Source organism: Uloborus diversus, chromosome 5, assembly GCF_026930045.1.
Source record: "Uloborus diversus isolate 005 chromosome 5, Udiv.v.3.1, whole genome shotgun sequence".
NCBI lineage: Eukaryota > Metazoa > Arthropoda > Arachnida > Araneae > Uloboridae > Uloborus > Uloborus diversus.
Window position 1 is genome coordinate 156,201,778 of NC_072735.1, and position 27,877 is coordinate 156,229,654.

At 30.8% G+C, this 27,877-nt stretch overlaps 1 protein-coding gene across 1 annotated transcript; it reads right to left on the minus strand.

The window, feature by feature from the left end:
• Positions 1 to 398: 398 nt before the first annotated feature.
• On the minus strand, positions 399 to 27,802 carry LOC129221960 (myocardin-related transcription factor B-like). Its single transcript, XM_054856357.1, has 15 exons — positions 27,567 to 27,802; positions 27,071 to 27,136; positions 26,908 to 26,963; positions 21,373 to 21,448; positions 21,017 to 21,178; positions 19,380 to 19,518; positions 16,563 to 16,812; positions 13,445 to 13,585; positions 13,163 to 13,283; positions 10,087 to 10,567; positions 9,457 to 9,716; positions 8,169 to 8,424; positions 7,725 to 7,863; positions 5,241 to 5,334; positions 399 to 1,609 (listed from the first exon to the last, which is right to left on the minus strand). The coding sequence occupies exons 1-15, from the start codon at positions 27,703 to 27,705 to the stop codon at positions 1,002 to 1,004; spliced, it is 2,988 nt and encodes a 995-aa protein (XP_054712332.1). The 5' UTR covers positions 27,706 to 27,802; the 3' UTR covers positions 399 to 1,001.
• Between the last annotated feature and the right edge of the window lie 75 nt (positions 27,803 to 27,877).

Below are 27,877 nucleotides of genomic sequence, written 5' to 3' on the forward strand. Positions count from 1 at the left end.
ATAACATTGATTCTTCAGAAGCAAAAACTCATTTTTAAGCATAAAAAATAAAGAATTTATGAACTAAAGAACATTTTAATATGAAATTAAAGAACATTTAAGTATAATTGAGGCGATAGCAAAAGACTGAATACTACCCAAATTTTAAACTACGGGTTTCTAATTCAATGAAAATAACATTATAAACATTCTAATTAATAAAAACAAACAAAATAAAGTTTGGTTTTATACAGTTATTTGCTCTTAACATTTTGAATAAAATCATACAAACTTTTTTCAGAAAAAAGTAACACATGATGAGAAGATTTGATTAACTGATTACTTTGCCACCCTTTTAAAACGAGTCAATATAAATTTACACAAAAGAATAAACCACTACTCTAAATGCAAGGAAAAAACATTTACAACACTTCAATTAAACATCTCAGAGAAATATAAAACCATTTCAATCATGAATGTTTAAGATTATATTATAAATGTGGGAATGGTATGCCCGCCACACTGAAAACATAATTGTTGGTCTCGAACCAGCAGGCCAACTATAAAACAAAGTTCCACTACATCATGAACTTTCCACTTAAAAATATACATAATCAATGACATAATGCTGTAAAATGAAGACCCTTGTTGACTAAGTCCTCTGCAAATGAATGATTCGTAACATGTGTTTCTTGATCTACAATTAGCACATTTTTATACAAATGAAAACATTATATTCCATAACGTTTTATAAAATGAATCCATCATCTCGAAAAGTTTCAGAATTCACTTTTTTGGGAGGTTTTAACCGCAAAGTGTTTTTCTATTTTCACATCCCTTTCGAACATAAAATAAGTCTGATGAAAGAGTTTACTCTGAATGTAAAAAAAAAAAAAAATCTACAAAGAGGATTACAAACTTTACTCCAAATTACCCAGTTGATCCAAAAACATGGCCGGCAGGAAGCAATACTTGAGCACATTCATTTCACCGAGAAATCAATTCTCACTTATCACAAAGCTTTATGTAGCATAGTCAACCTTATCCCAACTCAGTATGTTGTTTTCTGTTGCTGTCTTGAAATCAAGATCATCTAGAGAAAACATGTCTAAAGTGTCTTGACCGTTGCTCATACTGGGCAACAGAGGATCACTGTTGTAACCATAGCTCCGAGGCAGATTCGTGGAAGAAACTAAGGGGTTATTATTAGTCAATACATCTAACCATTCAGGAAGCTCCACATCCATGTCCATATCACTGTTTGATAAAGGACAATTGAGTTGTGTTTGTTGTGTCAGTTCACTGAATGGCGCGGCAGATTGTGGCACACAATCCGGAGCGTCATTCCGGTCCAGGACACCTAAATCCATAGCTTCGATATCTTGCAGTTCCAAATGCAAGTCAAAAACAATGGGTGGATTTTGTTCACTGTTTCTTTCTGCGTCTCTAGCAGAAGGTTCAGATTTGACAGGAAGGTGGGCATTTTGAGATTCTGTTAAACTTTCTGAGTCATTTAATAATGGAGAGTTTGTATTAACCACAGAGGGAAATGATGGAGCCATGGAACATGCTTTTTGTGTCTCGGGAGTCGTGGGAGTAGGTGGTTCTTGGGCAGCACTTGGTGGCAACTCTATTGAAAACAAATAAGAACAATCAGTTAAAGATTGAAACTGAAAGCTTAGAGCTTAAAAAAAAATTCAAAATTAACGTTTTGTATGACTAGTTTTAGTTTTAAGAACTTGTATTAAATTAGTACATAATGACTGCCATCATACATTAAGAAAAAAAAAAACAGGTAAAATCTAATAATGTCTACATTTTTTTTAAATTGTCAATTTGCCTCTTGCTGCAGGGTTCATACCCTTAAGGGAGAAAAAAATTCAAGCACTTTTCAAGTACTTTTCAAGGCAAAAAAAATTTTTTTTTTCAAGGCAATATCATAAATTTGAACTAAAAATATTGTATGAAGATTTCACTCAATGCAAACATATAAATAATAGGTAATAATATAAAAAAGTAAAGAAAAACAAAATTGCCTTTTCTACAACAACAGACTCTGATAAAAAAAGATCCACTGTGTTGAAAGTTTTTCTGCAAATGTCTGAAAAACTTGGTCATAAAGAGGAGCAGGTCCTACGAGGTTTAATTTTGAAATCTTAACATTCAAAGAAGTATATTTTATAGAATATGCAAGTTAATATTTATAAAAATAAATAAATAAAAAAAAAAACCTTTCCTGAGTAATTTTAATTTTTATCAGAAGAAACCACAATGCCTAAATTCAATGGAACTGCTAGAGGAGGTTTTGATTGATAGTGGTTCATACACATATAAGGGCGGTTAGGATCAAAAACACAACCCAGAAGGTAATTTCCGGTTGCAAAGTTTAATAGTATTATACTTTTGATAATTATTTATGGGTATCAAAGTATAAATCAATCAATCGATTTCATACAAAATCACCTGTAAGTTCCACCGAGCTAATCGGGGGGGGGGGGGGGATAATTTTTAAAACTAAGACCCCTATTACTTAAATATACATGTGTACAGCAACTACTTTTGAAACATATAAAATTCATTTCTTATGTTAAAATAATTTATGAAGTTAAAATATTGCACAGATATGCCCTTTGTCTGTTGATAACCAGCAACAAGCAAAGGGCCTAACTAGGTTGGTCCTAGTCAATTTATTTGACCCCAATGAATATCAATGACCTTCCTTAAGCTATCTACCCCTTTGCTAATCACAGCCTCTTCTGGTAAGCTGTTCCAAATGCCCCACAACCCAACAAAAGTAGTAATTTTGAATATTTGAGGTAAAGAAGGAAAATTGGAAGTAGGGAGGTGAAAACATAACAAACTCTACTGTATTTCCAGTGAATAACCAAAACACAATCACCCGTGTTATATACCTTAATTATTTTAGCAGACATAAAAAAATGATGTACTTATAAATTCAACTTTACAAAAGTGTATAACTCAACTTTATCATTAAAATACAAACTTTAAGTCAAAATGTTAAGTGCTCAATCGCTTAAATTAAAAATTTTTTCAAAAAATCTGTAATAACCAAGAATTAGCTAATGATAAAATTAAAATCAAAATTGCAAAATTAAGCAAGTATATATGTAATTAAACAAAACAAAAATAATTAACTTTTTAGTTATTAAAAATAATATAAACAAGCTAATCTTATGTAGCATGTGTCAAAATAATTTCTAATTGCCAAAAAATATAAAAATATTTACAAGATGCAAAAGGGTTGAAACCTCAAACAAGAGAAGCAAATTGTCACGAATTAAGTTCAATGCTGGCATGTTTTCCATAAAATAAATTCATTAATTTTTTACTAAAATTAAACATAAAATACATCATGAAATTAAACATAATATAAGGTAGCATGTATGAAAATAACATCTTATTAGCCAAAATATTTAAATATTTGGAAGATGCAAAAAGATTCAAATTTCAAACACGAGAAGCAATTTTCCGCGAAGTCTGAGTTAGTTCAACGTTGGCATGTTTTCCATAAAATAAATTTGTTAATATTTTACTAAAACTAAACATAAAATATGCTAATCTGAGGTAGTATATGCGAAAATCACAATCGATTAGCCAAAATATTTAAATATTTGCAGGATGTAAAAAGATTGAAATTTCAAAAAAACAGAGAAATTTTTCGCGAAATTCGGGAAAATTCAATGTTGTTATGGTTTACAAAATAATTCCTTTTTTAGACATGGAAATTAAACAAAAAATAAACTAATCTGAGGTACTATACGTCAAAATAGCTTCCGATTGTAAAAAACTTCAAAATATTTACAAGATGGAAAAGGATTGAAATCCCAAACAGGAAAGCGATTTTTCGCGATGGTGCAAATCGAACGCATGTTCAAAAAATAGCAGTAGTAAAATACTTTATTAAAAGTTTTAAGCACAATCCGATGATTTTTGAAAGAATTTAAGCACCAAGAAACTTTTTCAAGGTTTTAAAACTTTTTCAAGGTTTTCAGGCACTTGAAAATGAACTTTTTTTTTCAAGCACTTTTCAAGGTTTTTCAAGGGCGTACGAACCCTGTCTGGAAAAAATAGTTGAGATAATCAGTAAATTTGATGTATGGATAAATGATTTATTTCCATTACAAATAACATTGTTTACAACAAGGTCATGCAGATCTGTGGACCTGGGAACCATAACTTTAGGGGCACCAAAAAAAAGTAATGTCTTTTTCTTCTTTCCCTTTTTTAAAATTACTACTTTGAAAATGTATAGATTTTCGGAAAGGGGACACCAACTTTTACCAGGACCTAGGTGTCACTATGGCTTGATTGGCCCTAGTCTTTTTCCATTCTTTCAGGATACCTAAGCATCTACTTTAGTCATTCGTTAGAAAGGGTTTGTAAACAATTTTTAAAATTATAATAATACCCTTGTTAAACGCTTCTTCGATTGACACTCAAGTTTAGTTCACTTCCTCGAAATTGGTAACCCAAAGGGTCTTCAGGCTTCAAACTTAAAGTGTTACAATCACATACTATCCAACTTTTATGAATTAGACATAAAAAACATTTAAGTTGATTTTTACACAATATTCCCCCCTTTTTTTACATGTTTTGAAATCTGATTACGGACGACTGTAAAAGTCATCCGTTTTTGTCTATTATGCAATTCTTCCACTTAGACATCATTAACTTTGTATTTACCATTATTTTTACTCTTCTAATATTTCACATTCTGTAGTAGAGGATTTGCATGCCCAGTTGATATCTAGTTCGTTCAAGACAATACCACTCGCAAATATTTGAATTTTTACAAGCGTTTTATCTTAGGATTTATGAAGATTTTATAAAACACAATAAGACTATTAAGATGATAGAATGCCAAAAATGAGGAATTTTAATGATAAATTAGCAAAAGATCGGGAAATGTTCCTGTTACTCAAATTAAGTGGTTTTTATTATAATTTTTGAGCCTTCGTTAAAATTTTGGCGATCATATTGGTTAATTTAATTTTAAATATTTGAGTCTTATTACCTTTCTTAGTACTCTATTTACGCATTATTCTTATTTTCGGGAAATCTTAATCTAATTTAAGCAAACTTTCAATCTAATGAGAGAAGTTTACAAAGAAGTTTAACTGATGCCAATCTCCAAGGCATGCAATCATTGTGACAAATATTATATTTTCAACCACACTGTCAATATTTTTTGAATGCAAAATCATAAAAGCTTTTTAATTGCAAAAGAAAATCTACAATACCTCCATTTTTTATTAATATTTCTAAAACATCATCTACTGCTTGACTTTTCACAGATTTTCGACCACTACGTTTTGTACAAGATTGAGGTTTTTCCTATAAGACAAAAACGAAATCCTAAATTTATTCATATTACTGATGCACTTCAAAATACAATTAAAAGAACAAATTGCATATTTTTCAACATAAACCAAAAATTTTCATTACAAATATAATCTTAATAAAAATGAATCAATTGATGCAAAATGATGTTATTATAAATTTTATTAAACTGACAAACTAATAACTAATAAACTGACTTGCAAAACCTACATTATTTTTTAAGAGAAGAACAATGGAAAATAAACACAAATTAAACAAAAAAACTTGATAAAAATACAAATGATACACATACTTAATGCAATTAAAAATCTTACGAGAATTTAAGTTCGTGTATTGGTGTTTTCAAAGATTTTTTTTTGTGTGTGTGTGCGTGGGTGGGTGTGGGCTAAACAATACAACAAAAATGTCTTTTCTGTGGCATAATACAAGCGATTGAAACTAGTAGAAAAAATTACTATTATCAATTTCCACACAAACGACTACACATAAGAAAAAATCATGTAATATAATATTCCGTTTTCTTTTCTTTTTTTTTAACTGTTAGAAATGTGTGGGCAATAATTAAATGAATTGGTTTTTAAAACCTGATGTTCAATGTCTTACAGTAATAACTATTGTTGAATATGTATATCTGTTCCTGCATTGAAACAGTTTCAGTATCCATGGCACTCACAAAATTGTAGCCAATATGATGATTTTATTATTTTCAAATATTAAATATTCATTTCCTGTTGGTATTACAACAGTGTGGCTTTCAAAAAAAAATCTACTTATCAATTGGTATTTTGGTAATTTCCCACAAATGGTTTCTAACCCTATAGCTCACGATATGAAAGCAGCTTTTATCAATAAAATATATTATTTTCTTTTTTTTTTTATTCATTTTATTTCTTTCTTTCTTTCTTTTTTTTTTTTTTTTCAATTATTCAACAGTCGTGTTAAATGGAAAAAATAAATAATAGAATCTATGATGATATTTTACCTTTGAACACTAACTGTAGGCCGAACTGAGAAGCGATACTGCAAGAGTGTTTTAAAATGCATGTTTTTTTATACTATCTGCATCACTAGTCAAATTAATAAAAAATGTTTTGAACAATTATTTTATTAACGCTACTCTGGTTAAATCACACTAATGGGTTGACTGATCACAGAAGTGATTTGATGCATGATGCCAATGTCTAACACATATGGTAGTAAGCTACCTACAATAATTTCAGATTTTCTTTCACAAAATCATTGGACAATAAAGAACAACCCCATCAAATGTTCCGATTAGTGAAAGAAAGAGAAAAAGTAACAACAAAATTAATAAGTTATAAATAACCAAACGAGACAGTTGAAATACATTACAAAATGTGAAACTAAAATAGGTTTAAAATTCTATAACTGATGCAGAGGCAATTGTGGAAAGAGTTCAAGAATCCATAAAATAGAAAAAGTAAAATATGAAATCTCCCCCCCCCCCTCTTTTAATAAGCAAAACAGAGAGTGCCTTACCTACAAAATCTTGATTTCTGTTGAAAACCCTTAATATAAACAAGCAAAGTTGCATAACTGCCCCAACTACTGTGCAAATTTCAAATATGAATAGTAAGGATAGACTCACAAAAGATTGAACTTCCTGAATTTTATTGCAAATTGTAGAACATCCTGAAATACAGATTTTTCTCAGAGTTCTATCAGCACTTCTGTTGTCTAGCTATACTTACTGGGAATCTGTAGGATGAATAATAAATCGAAAAAAAAAATCAAAAGTAGCAAGCATATTAAAACAATTTTTAAGAGGCATAAATTATCCCCCCCCCCCCCACCATTCCCACTATCTCAAAATATGATGTCTTAAAGTCTGTCCAAATTTTCAGAAATGTCAATAAATTAATGAGTTCTGGAAGACATTTTTCAAATGCTCTGCATATGGATGTCCCACCACACGCAGTCTATTACCTTCAATTACTCGCCAAGTCCTTAAAATTGGCACTTTTCTTAAAATTTCAGTAGACCTTAAGACCTTATATCTCGACAACAGAGGCAGGAGGGCAAATAATTTTTGCGTCAAAAAAAGTCTCGATGTGCACTTTTGGTTGCTACCTATTAAACTTTTTCAGTATTACATTATTCTTGTGATTCCCCAGGGGTGCCCACCCCGCCTAAGAGCAAGGGTGCAGCCCCCTAAATGTAGTTGGTTGAGTGCTTATATTGGGCTTTCTGGTCAAAAATAAACTGTTAACAATACAATCCCTTAAAAAATTATATTAAAATTGATCAATATTTTAAATAAATGATGCAATGTTTTATTTGTCAATGCCAATTTTGTTCAATTTTATTTAAAAGAAAGATTACAATTATTATTTTAATTTACTACTTATTTCTAACTACTCTACCTGCTTAATTTTGGCAAGAAGTTTGGTTGCTTCTGTATAATCTGGTGGGTTCTTCTTTGCAGTAAATTTTAAATCAGTTGATTCTGCTTGAGGTTGCTTTGGAGCAATAACATTTGAAAAATTTGGAACAGATGATGTCCTAAAACAAATTGGAAAAAGTAGAAGTATTTTAACAATATGAAATCAACTATTAAAAACAATACCACTAAATATTTTAGATATTCATATAAGGAGATGTGCAATACAAACCACAGTTAACAATTTCATAAAACCTATTTCAGACCCTAATTCTTATGAAAAATCCCTTTTCATAGCCAAGATTATTGTTTAGAATGCATTATTTTTTTCAAAACTTTCATTCAAGAGTATGTTTTAAAGCTTTAATTAAATTTTAAACAGAAGTCCATAATGATAATAAAATTAGCATAAAAATATCTTCCATACCATATTAATTTTTGTTGTCCAATCCCATTTGGCAATGAGTTAGCCCGAGGCTTCTCAACAACTGCAGGCACTGTTTGAGCAGGGCACAGTACAATTGGCTTTAACCCAGCATATGGCAGGATGTTTTGCTGATTTACTGCAGTAACGCCATTCAATCGCAAAGAAGAATTTGCTTGTTGGTTATGAATAAATGCAGCTAAATTTGCTTTCACGGCAGCTGACATAGCTGGGGAACCAGGAGCAAATTTTCCACCACCTGCAAAAGGAAATGGTCACTTTCAGTACAACAGGAGGGAAATTTTATCAAAATGATCTGGGAGGGTAAGTGGATTGTATGGGTTATTAAAATTTGATTAATATAATTGCATCTCTAGAAGTACTAGAACTAGCAGAAAGTATGGGTAATGGAGCATAAGCAGGGCCAGACTTAGACTTAAGGGAGCCCTAAGCTATCTCAGGTAGGGGTCTTTTATTATCCAGACAATGTTTTCATGTTGGTGGCAGAACAGGCCCATTTTTATATTTATTTTATCTTTTTTCCACTATGAATGTCATTTCTTCTGTTTATATAAAGCCATGTGTTATTCCCTTTTTAAAAAAATGCTGCCTCCTCTCTTGTGTTAGATTAACTTTAGAAGGGGAGGGGAAATTTTTGAAAAATATATAGAAAATTTCGTATTTTTAGGCCTTACAAAGGGTAATTGGAACAAGACAAATATCGGGGGAAAAAATAGGCAAAAAAAAAAAACTTTTTAAAACCTATATACTCTTTTGCAAATTAATCTAAACAAAAATTGTTTTTGGGTCAAAAAATCATCGACATTGTTCAAAAGAGCGAGGAAAAAAAATAAGGCATCATCACTTGCGAACATTGGTTTTTGATATTATATGGTTTTGTGACTCCTAAAAGCTCTTCTTCCAGTGAGTTTTGAACTGTGTGAGTTTAATAACTTTACTTCTAAAAAAAGCTCTAGAAGCAATCCCATATAATGTCACCAAGTTTGATTATTAGCACGCCAAACGGCAGTTTATTACATGTAATCAGCAATCTCAAGAGTTTGGATTTTGAAAGAGGGTTTATAAGTTAGCATTGTCGCATCTGCATAAAACCAAAACTCATCAAGTAAAATAAAATAAAATAAAGGTGTCAAGTCTTAAACCGAATATTATCAAAACCGCTCAAAATAAACCGGCATAAAACAAGGGTCTACTGTATAGTAAACTACATTATATTGGCACCTTAAAAATGCATTATATATTTTGAGAAATGCTCGATTAAAATACTAACCAGCTTGTTGCTGGAGCTGTTGAAGTAACTGTTGTTGCTGAAACTTCTGCTGTAAGTGCTGTTGCAACTTCTGCAAAGCCTTTGCATCAACATTGCTGGTTTGAGGTATAGAGTTTGTCAGTGAGACAGCAGTTGAATGATTAGGGGGTGCTGGTGCAATAGGAACAGGTTGTGTTGCTGCTAGCAGAACCTGCTGCTGAGCTTGTTGTTGTGCTTGTTGATGCTGTAGCCACTGTTGTTGCTGCAACTTCATTTGTGACCTTTAATTTAAAGAAATGCTCTATTACAACCTATAAATCTTTAGTCAGCAAAAGAAACCAATTTAGTTCTTAGTTTTATACTTTAGCAAAATTATATTTTGAGCTGCTTGATTGCAAAAGCAACATTATGTTTTTCAAACTTTTGAGAAAATGTCAATGTCCAAGTGTATTCAAAAAAAACTCTTATTTAAATTTTTGTTAAAAATACATTTTTTAAATGATATGAAGAGTTCTTTTTGATAAAAATATCATAACTAAAATTCATTATTTCTCATTCACTTATTGACTTTATTTTAATCTTTTTGAATTAAAAAAAAATTCATATTCACACAATGTTAAATTTTAGAACATAAGTAACTGAAAAACAAACCTTTGTAATTCCCGTTGCAACTGTTGAATTTTCTTCTGTTGCAGTTTTACAATATTTTCATTTCTCGCAAGAGTATTTTCTGTACAGTCCATAGAATCTACATTAGAGTTCATATCTATATCCATAGGTGCAGCTGAAGAAGGACGAGACGCGACTATCTGTCCTGATATAGGTACAGCATTATAAACCATTAGAGCAGGAGGTTCGTCGGCCATCTTGATCTGAGTCGATGCATTTAAGGGTGCTTCAACAGTAACTACAGATGTTACAGTGTCAGGTTGTGTCACAAGAGCAGGAAGCGTGTCCAGAATAATTCCATTCACGTTCAAAGGAACTGTAGTTGTTTCAACCTTATTGCAATTATTACTTGGTTTAGAACCATAACTTGATTCAAGACTTTTTTTAAGGCGCTCTATTAGTTGAGGTTTTGATCCTGATACAGGAAGGTTTCTTTTCTTCAGTTCTGCCTTCAAATCATTCACTGAAAGTTAAAAAAACAGTTGAGCATAATGCTACACTACAAAATGAATGCTACCAAAAAATACGGTCAACTCGATAACTCAAGTATTAGTTAATCTTAAATTTTTCATCAAGTCTAAACTTTTGTAATGACTTTAGAAACTTCCCATAACTCAATCTACCATCAATATGAAGATTTTACTTGATCCCTTGCTACTTTGAGTTATTGAAAGTTGACTGTAAATAAAAAGAGAAATTGGGTGAAAGAAAGAAGACACAGCACTTTTTTTCATCAAGTGCATAAACAGAATATAAAGAAAGGGCTGTAGCTGAAGAGAAAATATTAGGGGAAATGCACTTTTATTGAATTAATGTTATAGTTGATTGATTTTTGTCAGGTCAAAAAATGTTAGTTTAGGTTACTTAGGCCAGCATCTTTTTTTATGAAAGGTGGATTAAAACCAATTTATGCTAAATTTTGTAGTCTTTTTACAAAATAAACTGAATATTTTCAGGAAACCTCAACTAAAGCACTGTATGTAGCATACTGGAAGTAAGTTGAGACTCATTTTTGAAGTTTCCAAAGAAAATATTATGAACCTAGCAGTTTATGATAGAAGAGCCAAAAAATTTAAGATTTCAGTTTATTTCCTAATTATTCATTATTAAATTAAGTTAGATTCCAAGATAAAAAACTTAATACCAAAAATGAAAAAAAAATTTAAATAAAGTTTAAGCCCTATTTGAGTCAAATCAATAAAATAAACAAACAATTATTGTACTGATAGGGTATCTGCTACATTTCCAGTTTTAAAAACCATGACTTTCTCTGACTTGCCATGACTTCTGCTCAAAACTTTCCATAACTTACGGGATGCACTTTTTCCGAAAAAAACATTAATTTTTCATGAGGATATCTAAATCAGTGTTTTGTGAAAATTAAATTGCAACCATCTGATCTATTCTTTGGACATATGTTTCTAAAAAGTCAAATTAAAGTGAAATGTAACTAGCTCTCTCAGCTATTATTATAACTAAAAAACAATTTATGTAACAACGATTAGTGTTAAACATGAAATAATTAGAGTTTCAACATAATTATATTGCTGCCAAGGACATACAATTTTAAATCTAAAATTTTTGAAAATATTTTTTGGTTTTTAATAAATCATACAATTTTTTTTACATAAGTAAGAATTTATATGTAAACAAATTTATTATTTTTTCTCTGAAAAAGCTGATATAATACACAATTTTCCAATCACTAAAAATACTGAAAAAAACTTTTAATTGCAAAATGATTTTTTAAACTAAAAGAAGCGTCAAATATGCAGCAATAATGATGTAAAACTACTGGTGAATAGAGGAACATTTAAGCTTTACCTTTTTTTTTCTTTTGATTTTTTAAAAAATAAATACTTTATTTTGTAAACAAATAATGAATCTAACTCTATTATTTTTTTAAAAGTTAGAAATTTCTAAAAAAAAAAAAAACTTGTGACTAGCAATAATTTAGTGATTACTAAAATTAAGTTTACAATGAATAAAATACATAAAATATTAAATTGAATTACTTAATTATTCACTTACCAGACATTACCAGATATATTATCCCCAAAGTTTTAAGATAGGCTACAAATATTGAAAAAACGCCTGAATTTGTGTAACTTGCAACATTTTCAGACAATTAAAAGATTTTACCCTTGAAAATTCCTTGATTTCTGCATTTTCTCAATGCTCTAAATGTTCTTAATTAATTCTTTAGACTAATTTTAGTTTCTAAAATCTTTTCTAACTTAAGACATTGCTGAAAATTAATGAAATTTTTCTGAGTCTTTTGAACCAACACAGATGCAAATGACTAAAAATTGAAGTTGAATCAGAGTGGCAAAATTTGAAGTCTACCAATCCTCCACTAGACATATAAGGAGGGTTAAAAATAATGCTAAACATATAATTATAAATGTCCAAATGGTAGAATTACATAGTAAAGAAAAACGGTTGAGTATTATAGAAGCGGATGCAATTGGATTTTGAAATGTGTGAAAAATGGGGACTGACGTGTAAAAGCTTAAGAAGTAGTTAAGATGCGTAAATTTTGCACCTAATCTGTAGAATTCGATACACATGCATGTTCCTGAACTCAAAATCCATGACCAGTTATCAGTTTCCATGATTATAAAGCATTTTTTGCTGAAAACTATGATATTCCATGACCATTTTCAATCATAGTTGAAATCCATCACTTTACATGACTTTCCAGGTTCACGGACACCCTGTACTTAGCAACACTAAGAGTATTACTCACAAGTTATTTTTCAATAAAATTACAGTTGATATCAAAGTAAAACACAATAGAATCCCAACAACTTGACCTAATTTAGACCGAAAAATGAACTGTTTGAAAATGCTTGAATTAGCAGGAATGCATGGGCAATAGGTTTTTCCCATCTTGCTTATGTGCCCAAGTTTTCGAGGTTCTACTCTTACTTTTACAAGAAAAATTGTAAAACACACAATTTTACCTATTACTAATAAAACATGTATGCTACATCAAATTTTACAAATGTTTTTAGAAAGAAATGAAAAATACATTAAAAATCAATTTAAATATCACCTTTCAAGTCTTCAAATTTTGACACTGAATTTTGAGGCAGTGAACGTTGAATATCTTGCTGTAGATCTGGACTTGTACTTTGTACAGAACTTATAGACTTAGATTGGTCCACTGGAGGTTGCTAAACATAATACATAATAGAAAAATTATCATTAACTTAAAAAAGTAAATGAAAACATCATTCAACCAAATACTGTGACTTAAATTTTATTTTTAAAGCAAATTACAGAACTAAATGTATTTTATTGATAAAGTCAACCGATTTTCTTCAAAATAACTTACAGGAAGGATCATTTGATGAGGATATTTTTGTTGCCATTCTAGCTGCCATTGAAGGAAAAGTTGTTGCTGTTGAAGCAGAAGGTCATATGAAGATTCTATTTCAGCATTTGATGCTTGATTTTTTTGAGCACTGGGTGGACCCTAATTGTTTATTTAAAAGCAAATTAATTAAAATGGATGAAAGTGATTTTTATGATACAAACGAATAGACATGAAAGTAGAAATAGTAAAGGTAAAAAATTGAATTGCTACATAACAGAGGAGGGAAATATTTTGACTGAACTCTGCACAATATAAAAACTGGAATTGGTGCACCAAATGTTAATGAAGCAAACACAGGAAACAAAAGCAATTAATTAAAAATTACTAAGCATGCTCTTTTTTTCCTTGTGAAATTATGAGATATCAATATATCTCTGTGTAATGTTTTTTCATGTATAGATACATTTTTATGTCCAAAAATAAACCATTTCACATTACAAGGTCAACAATATTCAGGACCTTCCTCAAGTTTACTAATTTTACTTTGAGAATTTATGTACATTGGTAATAAGTAACTGATGTAGTAACACTATCAATAATAAGGTTCCATGTTTTTAAATTTTGTAAAAATAAGTCAAAAAAAAAAAATACTTTCGCTCAAAATCAGGGACAATGTAAAGTGCATTAAATGATAAATTTTCAATTTCGGTTAAGAAAAAAAATTGCATTTCCATACCTAGATGTTAAAAATGTGCTTAGAAAAAGCCATATTAAACAATATTTTTCTCTAACCATTTAATAGTTGGTTAAAAAAATAAAGTACATCCACTAATAAGTCCATCATGTGGGATGTCTTCAGAAAATAATATTTTAGAGATGCTCTCTACAGTTAAATTTATGATTAGAGATTATGTAGGCAAAGTGGTTGCTACTGTAGCACAAAATGTTTTCCAAGTGCTCTTTAGTATTTGTTTCTTTAGTTGAAACACATGCAGGCAGACAATTTCAAGATAAGGTTCACACAAATGGTCATCCACAAAAAAGGTAACAACCGGCACTCCAGTTTTGATAAGTAATTCAATTGCTTTTCTCTCTTTATATTAAAAAAAAGTAAGCTCAAAGAAAATTTTGAAAGGAAGTCTGAGGCGGGCATGTGTCCAAGAGACCCCAAAACACCTACAGCCCTGAAATTTTGTACAAAATTACTTCAATTCCCGGTGGTTTGCACCTGGGGTTTCGTTTTTTAGAATTCGAATTAGTTTTTTTTAAATTAATTTTTTAAGCTCAAATTTCATGCAAATTGCCTATTATTGCTTATTAAAGGGGTGAAAAATTACTTGCACATATTAATATTTTATATATATTGTTCGAAAGGATAGAATTTTTCGCATTCCATGCAATTTGTTTTAATGCTCTAACTTAAATATGGCGAGAGCTATTTGTATTTTTAGCTCGAATTTTTTTAGGCTTAGTTAAAATTTAGGAAACCACTTTCTTCATTAGATCTATCGGCACAAGGTGAAGAAACTGTCCTACAGTTTTCTTTTCGTCACCACTGGAGGAGAGGGTTTTTTTACTCCAGATCTAACTCGACCTATGGCCAAAAAACTTAGCTTCTATCTCCAAAGAAAAAAAAGTTACAAGCAGTTTTAATTTTAATCAAGTTCAAAAAATCTCAGTTCCATTCAAATTATTGATGTTTTATTTTGCATTGCCATAGTTATGTCTTTTTGATTTGGTTTGTTTCTTCTTTCTTATTCAGTAAATTTTAAGGGTTTTGCTTTTAATGGAAAATCTTAGGCTTAACTCAATTCAATTCAACCCCCGAGCTAAAGAGCAAAATATATTACTGGAGACTACGAATATGAAAGTGACTTTTCAAACGTACACAACTGCAGTTTTGCAATGTTTAGGGGCTTCCTAACCCTTATTGCAGTGTAAGTTAGTACAAGTTATTTTGAAACCTGGGGAAGGAGTGCTTTTTGTTCCAAAGGGAGCTCATAATGCGTTTTTAATCTGTTTCTTTCTAATTGACCATTTAAATCTTTGCGAATCAAATAAGATTGTGAAGCAATCTTAGAGGGTTGGTGAGCATCAGCAAGTAGGGGGGGCAGCCCCCCTAGAGTTCCTAAAAAATACTAATTGAGATTTCACTGAAAAAGTATTTTTAAAAAGTTTTGTATTTATTGCAAACAAATTTTGAAGGCTGGCCTCCAACCCAAATCTTTTCAGGTCTTTTTTATACAACCTTTAAGACAAATTACACGTTATCTTTGATCAACAATATAGTCGCCTTAGAGCAACAGTAAGACATCTAATCCCAGAAATAACACTAAGATATTTTATTGTTGCTCTGAGGCGACAATATAATGAATGAAAAGTTTCCTATTTGTACCTGGTTCTTCGTTTTTTGAATTCATATCAAAAAGAGGGAAATCACATGCCCCTAATTTATTACCTATGCACCAAATGTAGTACTAAACCATGGGTATATTATCAACTAGATTCACAATGGGAAACCGGTTCCATGGGCATAAAATAGACGGGCACGTATCCAAAAAGCGCATGCGCACAAACAACTTTTGCCCGCCACAGGAGTGCAGTGGTTGTAGTTGCATTCTGACTAGGCTTTGCTCATCTAATTCAAGATTGTAGCGTTCAATGGCGGCCAGTGTATGCTGCTGCGGAGTTGTGTATCTAGTTGTACTAGATCTATAGGTTAAACACAATACAATTTATGCTTACTTTAAATTTGAGGCAGTGAGAGGCAAAGGGATAGGAGTGACAAAATTAAAATTTTGGAGATAATTAGCATTACTGATGGGAGAACTTCTCTTCTGTTTTGAGGCAACAGCTGGTCCTTGTATCCCTGGTAATTGCTGCAAAACAGCTTGATTTAGAAAAACAATTCAATGAAAGCCTTCCTAGGGGCTGTACTTTAAACTCTTTTTACCCAAAACTTTAAAAAGTCCACTTACATCCCTTCTCTCCGCCTTATTTGCTAAATCCTAATTCCTGTGGAATTGACGAAAAAGAAAATAATTGCAAAGTAACTTAGCATGTTAGTGGAATTGTTTCAAAAAAGAAAAAAAAAAGAAAGAGTAATTTCAATACTCATTTTAAACAAACAAATTACCTTATACTCATGAAACTTTATTGTTCTTGTCTTAGGCTGAGCTTTTGGCTTGGATTTTTTTCTCGTACGAACAGTTGTAACATGTTCTTTGTGAGTACTTTCAGCCTGGGATGTGCTTCCAAGTTGACTAGAGACAGGGGAATTTAAAGATGGAGGAGTGGTTGTCGTGATTCGAAGCTCTCCCATACTATTAGTAGGAGAATCCTGATTCTGGTACGGTGATAAAACCATCGTTTCCACAGAAGGCATGCTAGAAAGAAAACTAGCAGTTTATTGCTGGATGGGTTAAGCAAATGTAACAATTTGAAATGCAATGTACAAAAATATTGTGTCAAAAGTTGACTCAATGTTTTTGTTCAAACATTGAGCTTTTTAACCTTAAAAAAACTCAATTTCTTGATCATCTGGTAGCAAATACCCAAACATTTTCAGCTTATGGTGTAAAAGTTCACAAATTCCAAAACAATGTTTTAACAACTTAGTCATATTTTTTTATAACTGCAATGCATGTCAAGTTTTATAATGCTAATCATATTCACACATCATGCGTTAAGTGCTTCACTAATCTGAATAAAGTCACTCAAGGTCATTGAAATCCTAAAAAGTAGTTTTTGATATGCATCTTTTAGAATTTTTATGGTCTCACAGATTTACTACTGAAAATTTTAACAAGTATTTGTACATACGAAGCTTAATCAAAAGGAAATATATATCATTAAGCCTTACTTAAAGTAAGATCCTAACAAAACATAAATGTGAAAAAGAAGTCCAGTTCGGTCGAAATGAGGTTCGGGGTAGATGGTGTCACTGACAAAAAAAGGTTAGATCTAAACGGTTACCAAGTTCTATAGCAGTTCCATATAGATGTTGGATTCTTCCCATGTTCTTCAATTCATTTAGAAAACAATTTTTTGCTTTCTTTGATAATGGATTTTAAACCTGCGGCAAGTTTTAGTCATAGCTATTTTTTTTTTTTTTTTCAAACTTGATAAGATTTAAATCTATTATCAAAGAAAGTAAAAAAAATGTTTTCTAAATGAATTGAAGAACATGGGAAAATCCAACATCTATGTGGAACTGCTATGAAAGTAGGTAACCGTTTAGATCTGACCTTTTTTTTTGTCGGTGATATCATCTACCACGAACCTCATTTCGACCGAACTAGGCTTCTTTTTCACATTTATGTTTTGTTGGGATATCATTAATTTTTGAAAAGCTAAATCAAAGATAATGTTCTAATTCAGACAATTATAAATGCAAAAGCCTATACAAACATATGATTTCCCTTTTTTCCCCCTGCTTTTACGGTGCACTGATTTACGGTTTCTCTTTTAGAAAATTTGAAGATATTTCGATGACTGGGGACTTGGCGCGTTCGCCAATTTTGTGCAATAAGTGCCTGTTTTTCCCATTTAGCAGCAAGGCCAAAGTACATTAGTGCTTGGTCTTTCGCGTTCTCAAATTTGTCGAAAATTAGAAAAATTGCTGACTCATCTCAAAATCTGTCTGGAATTTCAAAATTGTTTCGGGGGATTATTATAATGTAGATCCTAAAATATGCAGAATTGGCAAAAGTATTTATCAATTGTTGAAATTATTGCTGCCATTTTTGCTCCTCCTGTAAAATTTTGCATTTAATTGAGATCTAACATTTTTATAAATTTTAAAGCTGGTGATTTTTGATTTTAAAGGCTTAGCTCTAAATTTGCAATTTTAATTATTTGATGGATCATTTTTCCTTTTAGCAGAACTTAAAAAATTGTTTAAAGCCCCATTTTGGTTAGAAATTAAATTGTGAATTTAAAACGTCAACAACCTTGTTTTGGCAATGTTTGACGAGCCTATTTGTTTTGATTTATTTGGCGAAATATTTTGCAATTGCATGGTAAAGTGATTAGGCCATGATGCTCATAAAAAATAGCGTAGTTTTTTGTTATTTTAGTGAAGTTTTTTGACTTTTTAGATTTTTCCCTTTACATGTGCATGAAAATCTATTTTTATGCCAAATTTCAAGTATGTGAGACGCTTGGAAGTTCGTAACATTTTGATGAGTGGGTGAGTGAGTGTAAAAACTGACACTTTTCAGATCTTAATAATTCCATAACTATTAGAAATACATTCAAGAAATTTAGGATTATAGGTCTGCTACACAGCTCTATTAGACATACAAAATTTCAAGCACGTAGATTTAATAGTTTTTGAGAAATGAAGAGGTCAAAAGTAGCTTGAAATGGTTCGTGTAAGATAAACACTGGCAGATGTGTCCCCTGATTTCCGAACTTGGCTAACACACTGCCGTGTGTCTAAATTGAAACAAATGAATTTTTTGTAAATTAGCAGTGATCAACTTATCGTTTTTTTGAAAATCATGGTAACTATAAATTGATCATCACATGTGCCTTAATATACTTTTGTGCAAATAGTTTTTAACAGTATGACATTTTACAAATTAGTTTAAGAAACATATTCAACATATTTGTAACAAAAAAAATTTATACAAAATCCAAAATTAAAACATCAGCTGAAGAATTAAAATTGGAAAAAAAAGGTGTTCTTTTCAGTTCAAGTAATTTAAATTGAAACTTTAAATTGCAGATGAAATTTTAAGACCAATCTTTTGCTAATAGACATATTCTTAATAAAAATGTTACACTACAACAATTAAAATATGCATGGTCTAAAGTTGGGTGAACTGACCTAAATGAATGTTTTTGTTTTGCAACTATTAATACTAAACAAACACAACTAGGACAAACTCTTCAACAAAACAAAGACAAAATAGTTTTTAAAACTGTTAGGTATTTTGTGACTTCTCACCTGCTGAGGGACTGGTCGAGAGAGTCCTGTGGTGGGGACAGCGCCACATCGCTTCCACTGTCATCTTCAAATATGAAACTGGGAGCTGGATTTCTGAGAGCTTGCCCTTCACAAGTTCTTTTGAATGGAATCTGTCCCTCTGTAATAAATGCATCAAAAGACGTCAAGGTATGTATGAAATGGAAAAGTGTATCATTCAGAAACCATTCCTCTACCATTGAAATTCTGAATTCAAAAATCTTGCAATATTTTCTCTCTACTCAGTTGTTAGGCAGGCTTCACTGATTGGAATTATAGTGACAAAAACTTTGTCTCAACTTGCTATGCACATCATTAGTACTGTATAATTTAATTAACATGCTTTCACATTTTTAATCACACTGATAGGGTAATACTTTTTCTATCATTAAATACCACTTTCCTCCAGAGGCCCCTCATTACTCTGTAAAGTAAAATCAAGGTTGAAGAAAGCCAAGGTGGGCTCCTTGTCAGTTTGGTCGACAGGGTCACCAGTCCCCTTAAAACCTATAACCTAATATACTCTTCTCCTAATCTAAAAGGGCTAGGCCTCTAGTTCCTGGCTAGTTTGACATGGCCTCCCTGAAAGACCTGCGTAAAAAGGAACAAGAAATTGTCTTTGTTTGTGCAAAGCTATAGCAACTGTCTACACCAGTAACAATGTGACGATGTTTTGTAGCTACCTCAGAGTCACCTGATATCAAAGTGAAATCAGCATTACTCTTTTAAAAAACAAATAATTAACAATTGTAGCATGAATAATGTTGCTCTGTATGATGTGCAAGAAAAAATATTGACGAGAAAATATAAACTTACAGATTTTGTACATGCAAACATCAAATAAAATAGAATAAATGATTAACAGCTCCTAATCATCAACCAAACCGGTCATCCTTCCAAATTTATCTCAATGAAGATACAGTCTCCCTTCTGTACATCAAAGTGGCAAATTGCCAAAAAAAAAAAAAATCGATGTATATAAATTTTGATGCATAGAAGTAATCTTAATTTCATCAGAATTACTCCTAGAACATTAAAGTGATTGTGTTCATACAAAATCTATTTCAAGTTACATGCAAATCTAATTGCATGTAAGTTAAAAATATGTATTGTTAAGAAATATTTCTTTGAGTATGATAAGCCTGAAAAAATAAATAACAAAAAAAAAGTCACGCCCTCACTAATCATGTTATATTCTTCAAAAAAAAAAAAACTTCCAATATATTCTGAAAAATATTTCGATATCTGGAGATTTGGATTGATGTAGATAAGCAGTTTTCCAATGTAATGAACATGGAGATTAGTAAAACGTTTGATTCCTGGAAAGATTCTATATGGAAAAAATTCAACTGTCTCTCAAATTTTAAAAAATGAACGGCATTACAGCTTAATCCATTTTACAATTGACACATAGATGCAAATGTTACTTTCTTAAATACAAATGCAACTACATTTACATCATTTAGTTCATAATATTATTGTAAAATGCTGATTATATGAAGTGAGCACTCTATTTTTAAAGTTATTCAGAAAAGAAATACTTCGGAAAAAAAACTTTCATAAACAACTACAGATGTCAGATATTGTAAGCTATGTATAAACATTGTTAGATAACTTACCTTTCAATGCCTGAGCAAATTTCTCATCAGCATGTAAAATATTTCCTTTAACCAGTTCCAATGGTCCAGGTCTGTGAGACAATCTATCATTCAAATCATCTGCTAAACGAGCTTTCTTTAATTGCCTTTGTTTGTCTTGTAAACTGGGATCAATTTTAGTATCTAGAAAAACAATAATGTTAAGAATGGTTGCTTTAAGAAAATTTCCTTTTTCTAAGTAAATGCTATATTTCAATGAAGTCAATTATCAAAAACTATTTTTTTGAGAATTCTTAATTTTTTCAAATGGAAAAAAGTGAAACATCCCAATATTAATTACTGCATTAAATATTTTTAAAAATATCAAAATGAAGTACCTTCTAATATATGTTGCTGAATTAATGCTTGTCTATCGGGTCTCCTCTGAATCTTATTTTTCAGGAAGTCTCCAGTCTGAAAGATATTTCATCATATATACATACAATATTTTGATCGAAGTGCATTTTGCCACAACCAAAAGAGTATAAATTTTAAGTAATTTAGAGAATAGCAAACCACACAAAACTTAACATAAAGATCAAAGATTTTATATCAGTAGGTTCAACATTTATGTCTGCTGTCATTTAGCAATAAAACTCTTAGTTTCAGATTTATCTAAAGATAGTATCAACATTATCAAATAGTAAAGTCCAGAAATATGACATGTTACTAATTTTATTTAATGAAAAAATTTCTATTTCTCGATTCATTTAATGACGAAAATTAAAGGGCTGAAGGATCTATAAAAGAACCTCAGTGAAATAAAAATTAACAAAAAATGTCAAGTTTAGTCCTGGAAACAGACACGCAAACTTCAATTTACAGGGGGTGAGCTGTTAGGAAAGCAAAAACAATTGTTGATTTGATGAAGTATTAATTTCAGTCCTTTTCCACATCAAACACTTGTGCTGCCATCTGGTGATAGAACAAGTTAAATTCTAATTTATTGCAATTGATTGCAAAATTAGCAAAAAAAATATTGACTGGAATTTTGCTGAAACTATTTTTTGAGTACGAAAGTTGTCAATTAAGGAAGAAAGCTTTTTATCTTCTTTTCAGCAAAGAGAAGAGGAATTCTGTTGAAATCAATAAAATTTGCCAGCTGTACAAATTCATTCGAGATTTTTATAAGTCATTACAAAATTATTGTAAAAAAATATGATCATGCAAAGATCATTTGAAGAACTCGGAAAGAGATATAATAGATGAAATAAAGCTTGCAATCCAAATTTTGTTGTTTTCAGGGAGGGGGGGGGGGAATGAGATTGAAAAGAAATGAAAATGTAAAATGAAAATGAAAGAAAATTTTTTAACTTTTTAAAAAATTTTTGCTTTTTCACTTTCTTTTATAATTAGAAATTTTTGAAACAAATCAATACAATGAAAACAATTATATTTTAGGTTGTTCGTAAACTAGAATTAAAATAATGACACAGATATGAAAAATATCAAACGTTGTAAAATGATCAAAAAAAAAAAAAAAAAAATCCATAAGCAACAAGAATTTCATGATAATTCAAAATTTACTCACTCTACAATAATCAAAAATTAATATTAATAACACTATAAGAAAAAAACGGCAGAAATATAAATGAAGAAATAAGTTTTACTAAAAAGCATAACTTTTATTTAGGAAAATATCATAAAAAATAAAAAGTTTGTTATTTTTCCTGAGAGTAAAATAGAAAATGAATGAATAATAATAAAAAAAAAAGACAAATTTGCTAAATCTCGTAGGGACTTGAAAATAGAAAAAAAAAGGTTCAACAAATCCCTTGTAAAACAAAAATCCACCATGTGCACCAAAACATCACAAAACAGTAAAAAAAATTTCACAACAAAAAAGAAAAGAAAAATTACAAAAAGTAGTTTGACATGTCGACATACGACGATAAACTTGATATCAAACAAGAAATTCTGCGTGATCCCGCTGTAAAACCAAAGTATGAGGAGCATCATACTATGCCCATCCCCAGTAAAATTATTGGTGCTTATCCCCCCCCCCCTCCCCTATAAAGCAGATTTTTTTTCCTTTTGTTAGAATCTTTCCAAGTGCTAAAAATGCACGATCATTTTGTGTTTCCTGTTCGATATTATAACCAATTTCAATATGTGATGTTATACAAATAGCTATATTAATGTTAGAAAAGTAACTTAAGATATTTATTAAAAGGGGATAAATAGAGTACCTAAAGTATTTGAATCAAAACTTTAAAAAAAAAAAAATTAAATAAAAACAAAAAACCCGACTGCGTAAAATCCAAAAAAATTAAAAAGAAAAATGTAGAAGCCCAGTAGTTTAGAATGTTATTAAGTACTACTGAATAGCTACACCGTTGAAAGAGTTTTATAACCGTACACAGATAAGACAAAACATAAATTCAAAAGCAGAATAGAAAGATCAACAGTCGAGGCCCATTCCTTTCTGATTCGAAGAACCCCGTAAAATTTGAATGGGCCCCGACTGTTGATCCTTCTATTCTGCTTTTGAATTCATGATTTGTCTTATATGTGTACGGTTATAAAATTATTTCAACGGTGTAGCTATTCAGTAGTACTTAATAACATGCTAAACTACTGGGCTTATTGATTTTTCTTTTTAGTTTTTTGGTTTTTACGCAGTCAGGTTTTTTGTTTTTATTTAATAATTTTTTTACTCTTTTTAGCTAATTTTCATTGACTTAGTTATTGTGATTATGATACGGTACATTTCGCAATCTTGTCATTTCATTGAGAGAGTTTGTATCGTGAGGTCTATTAAGTAACTTGCGGTGGTTTAAACTACTGATAATTAGACCCTCTAGGGACCTAACTCCGCTAAAAGCTACATGTGATTGACCTTCGGCAAAAATGTGAGAACTTAAGTTAACCACAGCACAGCTATATAAACAGCCTGTATAACTGATGATGACGCGAAATCGGAAACGTTGTCACTCAAATCTTTCTCGCAAAACTAAAAAAGCCTGTCGATAAAGTACATGTCGGGAAACTCAGTCCCTTGAATCAAGGCAAAGACAAATGCAACACATTAGAGATGAAAATCGAATTAGTAGACTTTCTTCCTTTTGGTGCTTATTGCATGGGTTTATTTTGATGAGGACTACAATCTGAGTGTCTTGCCTTCATTACGCATAATATACTTTTTATTACAGTACAGAATACAAATAAAGAACACATGAAAGGATTTACATCAGAAAGAGGGGAAAGTACATCCGGAGTAAGGGTGTCTCGACCCACCTCCTTAAGAGGGAGAAGCAATCACTTAGACCACTCGGCCGGCCACTGAGATCCCAATTAGCAGACTTAGTAAAAAAATCAGGCAGTGAAAACTACCTGCATTTGTTGCACGCAGGTAGCGTCCGACACAGTGTGCAACACCAAACGTGCGCCAATCTCGAACTGACAAAATATGGCAACTGGTTGTTGATATGGTGAATTTTGATTATTGTCATGTGTTTAGTGACACTCCCAAGATTAAGACAAATCGACTGACCTAAGAATTACCAAAATTGGCCAAGGCGTTTAGCCTGTAGAAGGCCACATAGGAACAGACATATATACATAGACTGATAAACACATTACCCTCCTTTGTGTCGCGCACGCGCAGTCGGGTACAAAAGGACAAGTTTTCAAAAAAAAAAAAGAAAGAAACACGTGTTTCAGAGTTACAAAGCAGCCCTTTTTTCATTGCAAAAAAGATGCAAACTTGTAGCTGTGGTGACAATGGACTGAGGCAGAGTCTTAAAATTCATCTGTTTTGCAAGGAAAAAGGGGTTCCCTGTAACCCCGAAACATGTGTCTTAGAACTTTGGTAGAGTTATGCGTTTTGTTTTTCTTTTTTACTTTGCTTAATTGTTTTTACTTTTCAGAAAATTTTCAAACTTAGCTTTGTTATGATATTTGCATATCCAAAAGTAATGCTTTTTGAAAAACTTATTTATTTAATTAAATTTCAGGCATTTTTTTCTTTTCAGTGTGTTATTATTTCTATTATTTATTTCTGACACTGAGACATTTTCATTCACTTTCAGCTCACTAATAGTTTAGTGGAAAATAAGGACTCACGTGTACATGTAAAAATTTGTTGTTTTTTTTTTAAGTCTAAATTAGCAAAAACTTGCTGACATGCATTTTGGAGTCACAAGTATTTTTTTTTTTTATTTTATTGCAGAAAAGATTTGAGCAGAGACAATCGACTGAAGCAGAGTTTTTTAATCCACAAGCTCACATCTTTTTTTGTAATGAAAAAAGGGGTTCCTTGTAAGCCAGAAACACGTCCCTACGAGCTTTTCAAATTTATGTCTTGTTACATTTATTATTTATTCATTTTCCCTTTCAGAAAAAAAATATCAAACTTTTTGTTTTTCATGATAAAAGCATAACATTACTAAAAGTTATGCTTTTTTAGTAATACTGATGTATTCATTTATACTTTGTTAAAAGTTTGGATTATGAAGAAATAAATTCTTATTCTGTTATAGATTTTTATTGAATCATTTACAACGTTTGATATTTTTCATCGCAGTGTCATTAACTCTAGCTTATGAACAATCTAAAATATGATTGTTTTCATTTTAATGTATGCACATATTTTCTTCGCATGCTATTTATGTCTATAATTCTATAATTGTTAAATATAAAAGTGAAAAGGTAAAAAGAAAAAGGTCAAAAATTTGCTTCGTTTCATTTTTTATTTGTATTACTTCTTAATTTCATTAATTCCCCCCTACCGTGCTGAAAACAACGAAATTTGGATTGAAAGCTTTATTTTATCTATTACACCTCTTTCTGGCTAGAAAAATGATGACTATAATTTATGACTATATTTTATGTCATATTTTTTACATTAATTTTTGTATAACTTGTTCAGCTAGCAAATGTTATTGATTTGAACAAATTTCCCCCCCCCCTGAAAAAAAAAAAAAAACTTTCTTCCTTAATTGACCATTTTGATATTCGAAAAATAGTCATAGCAAAATTTCGGTCAATATTTTTTTCGTTAATTTTGAACTCAACTGTACAAAATAGAAGTTAACTTGTTAACGTATCACTAGATGGCAGCACTTACGAAGTGGAAAGAGACTGAAATTAATGCTTTGTGTTTGATTCGGATGTCTTAATAAGCCAAGACTTGAACTTTAGACAGTCAAAAAGCACAGCATGTAACTAATTCAGCAAAATGCATGGATTCATCGCTAGAAACTTAATGAGCGATTCTAGGGAAGTTCTACCATCATACAGAAATTTGGTAACACCTTTCTCTTCTCTGCATTTTTTTTTCTTCTGGTCATTTCATTATGAGAAAGATATTTACTGATGAAACAGGTTCAAAGGACGGCTATTAAATTGGTACCTGAATTTTCAGATGTAGATTATGATTGGTATGTATAGCCTTGAACAAGGGAGAGTTCAAAGGAATGTGATTTCGCAATTTAAATTTGTTATAGTAGAAGAAGTTGATGTGTTAATTTGTTTGCATAAGGGGCAGAAACAGAGGTTTTTTTTTTTTTTTTTTTTTTTTTTTTTTTTTTTTTTTTTTTTTTTTTTTTTTTTTGGATATTTAAATCCAAAGCAAATCTTGAAATTGATTACTACATCAAGCAGTAGGTATCTGGAATAGTTTAGAGGAAGAAGTCATTGCCAACAATGGTGTGAATGTATTCAAGAAGGCACTTGCTTTTCATTGGGGTTGATAAATTGACTAGAACCAACATAGTTCAGGCCAGGATCCATTTTTTATCCTTTACTATTACTTTTGATTTTTAATTTTATTTACTTATTTATCTTAATTACATCATTAATTTTTACCTATTTATTTTTTTCACAATACATTATTATTATTATTTTTTTTTTTTTAAAGGAAGCATATTTACCTTTGCCCTTTCTAGTTTTTGAACTTGCTCATGAAAATGTGGAGGCACTTTAAGAGCTACAATGAAAAATTGCATTAACACTTATTCTTTAATTTTAATTCTTTCATAATTCATTTCAATTTAATTGAAATGGATTGTTTAAAAAAAAAATGTAAAAACTTACATGGAATAATTCCTTGCTCTACAAGCTGATTGATAGGCCTCCTAGTCATAAGTTTCACTTTTAAAGCTGTGGAAAAAGGAACAGATACATAAAACAAAAAATTCTGCAAAACAAGGAAGTACAATAATTAGAAAAATTTAAATTTAAAAGTTAACTGTTATGTAATTTCTGCTATAAAGATTTATAATTACCCAAAAAAAAGAAAAAAAGAATGCTTACAACACACATGTAAGTAACCCAAGTAAGGTTAATTTTTTTTATCAACTTTTCTCTCATTTTTAAGGTCGTCTTTTTTTTTTTTTTTTTTCCTTTTTTTTTTAGTACAGGCTTAACTTGCAATGTTCAACAGTTAAATAGTGGTAGGTTTCTCTAAACTTAATCAGTACTACATCATTTGGTTCTGTTCAATGAACACACAAAAAAGGTACAAAAGAAATTTTCAAAAATAATAATTAAAGGAACCTGTCACATTTGCTGCAAACACTGAGATACCTACATTCTTTGTTCTTATCCATGGCTTGCAGTAGAGAGGCCGCATCCACTTGGGCTTTGGGTGGGGACTTAGAATCTCGTATTTTCATGCAGGGAATGGTCATGTTTTGAAAGTGGGCAAAATCGTGCTCATCTTCATTCATGACTGGTGAGCTTTCATAATAAAAAGAGCCCCCTGTTCAAGGTGAGGTTGGTATAGGAGGGTATCTTACACTTAAGTCCCTTCTGGTGACTCATCTTACTCTGAAAAAAAGAAAAAAAAATCATTACATTTTGTGGATAATTTACAGGGAAATAACATTTAAAGCATAATAT

Bases quoted from the DNA above. Each gene is read 5' to 3' on its own strand.
- LOC129221960 (XM_054856357.1), bottom strand. From the start codon at position 27,705: ATGAATGAAGATGAGCACGATTTTGCCCACTTTCAAAACATGACCATT. The intron at 26,964-27,070 runs GTAAGTTTTTAC...TTTTCATTGTAG, and splicing joins AGAGCAAGGAATTATTCCAT to CTCTTAAAGTGCCTCCACAT. The intron at 13,586-16,562 runs GTAATTTGTTTG...ATAAACAATTAG, and splicing joins TAAAGTTTCATGAGTATAAG to GGTCCACCCAGTGCTCAAAA.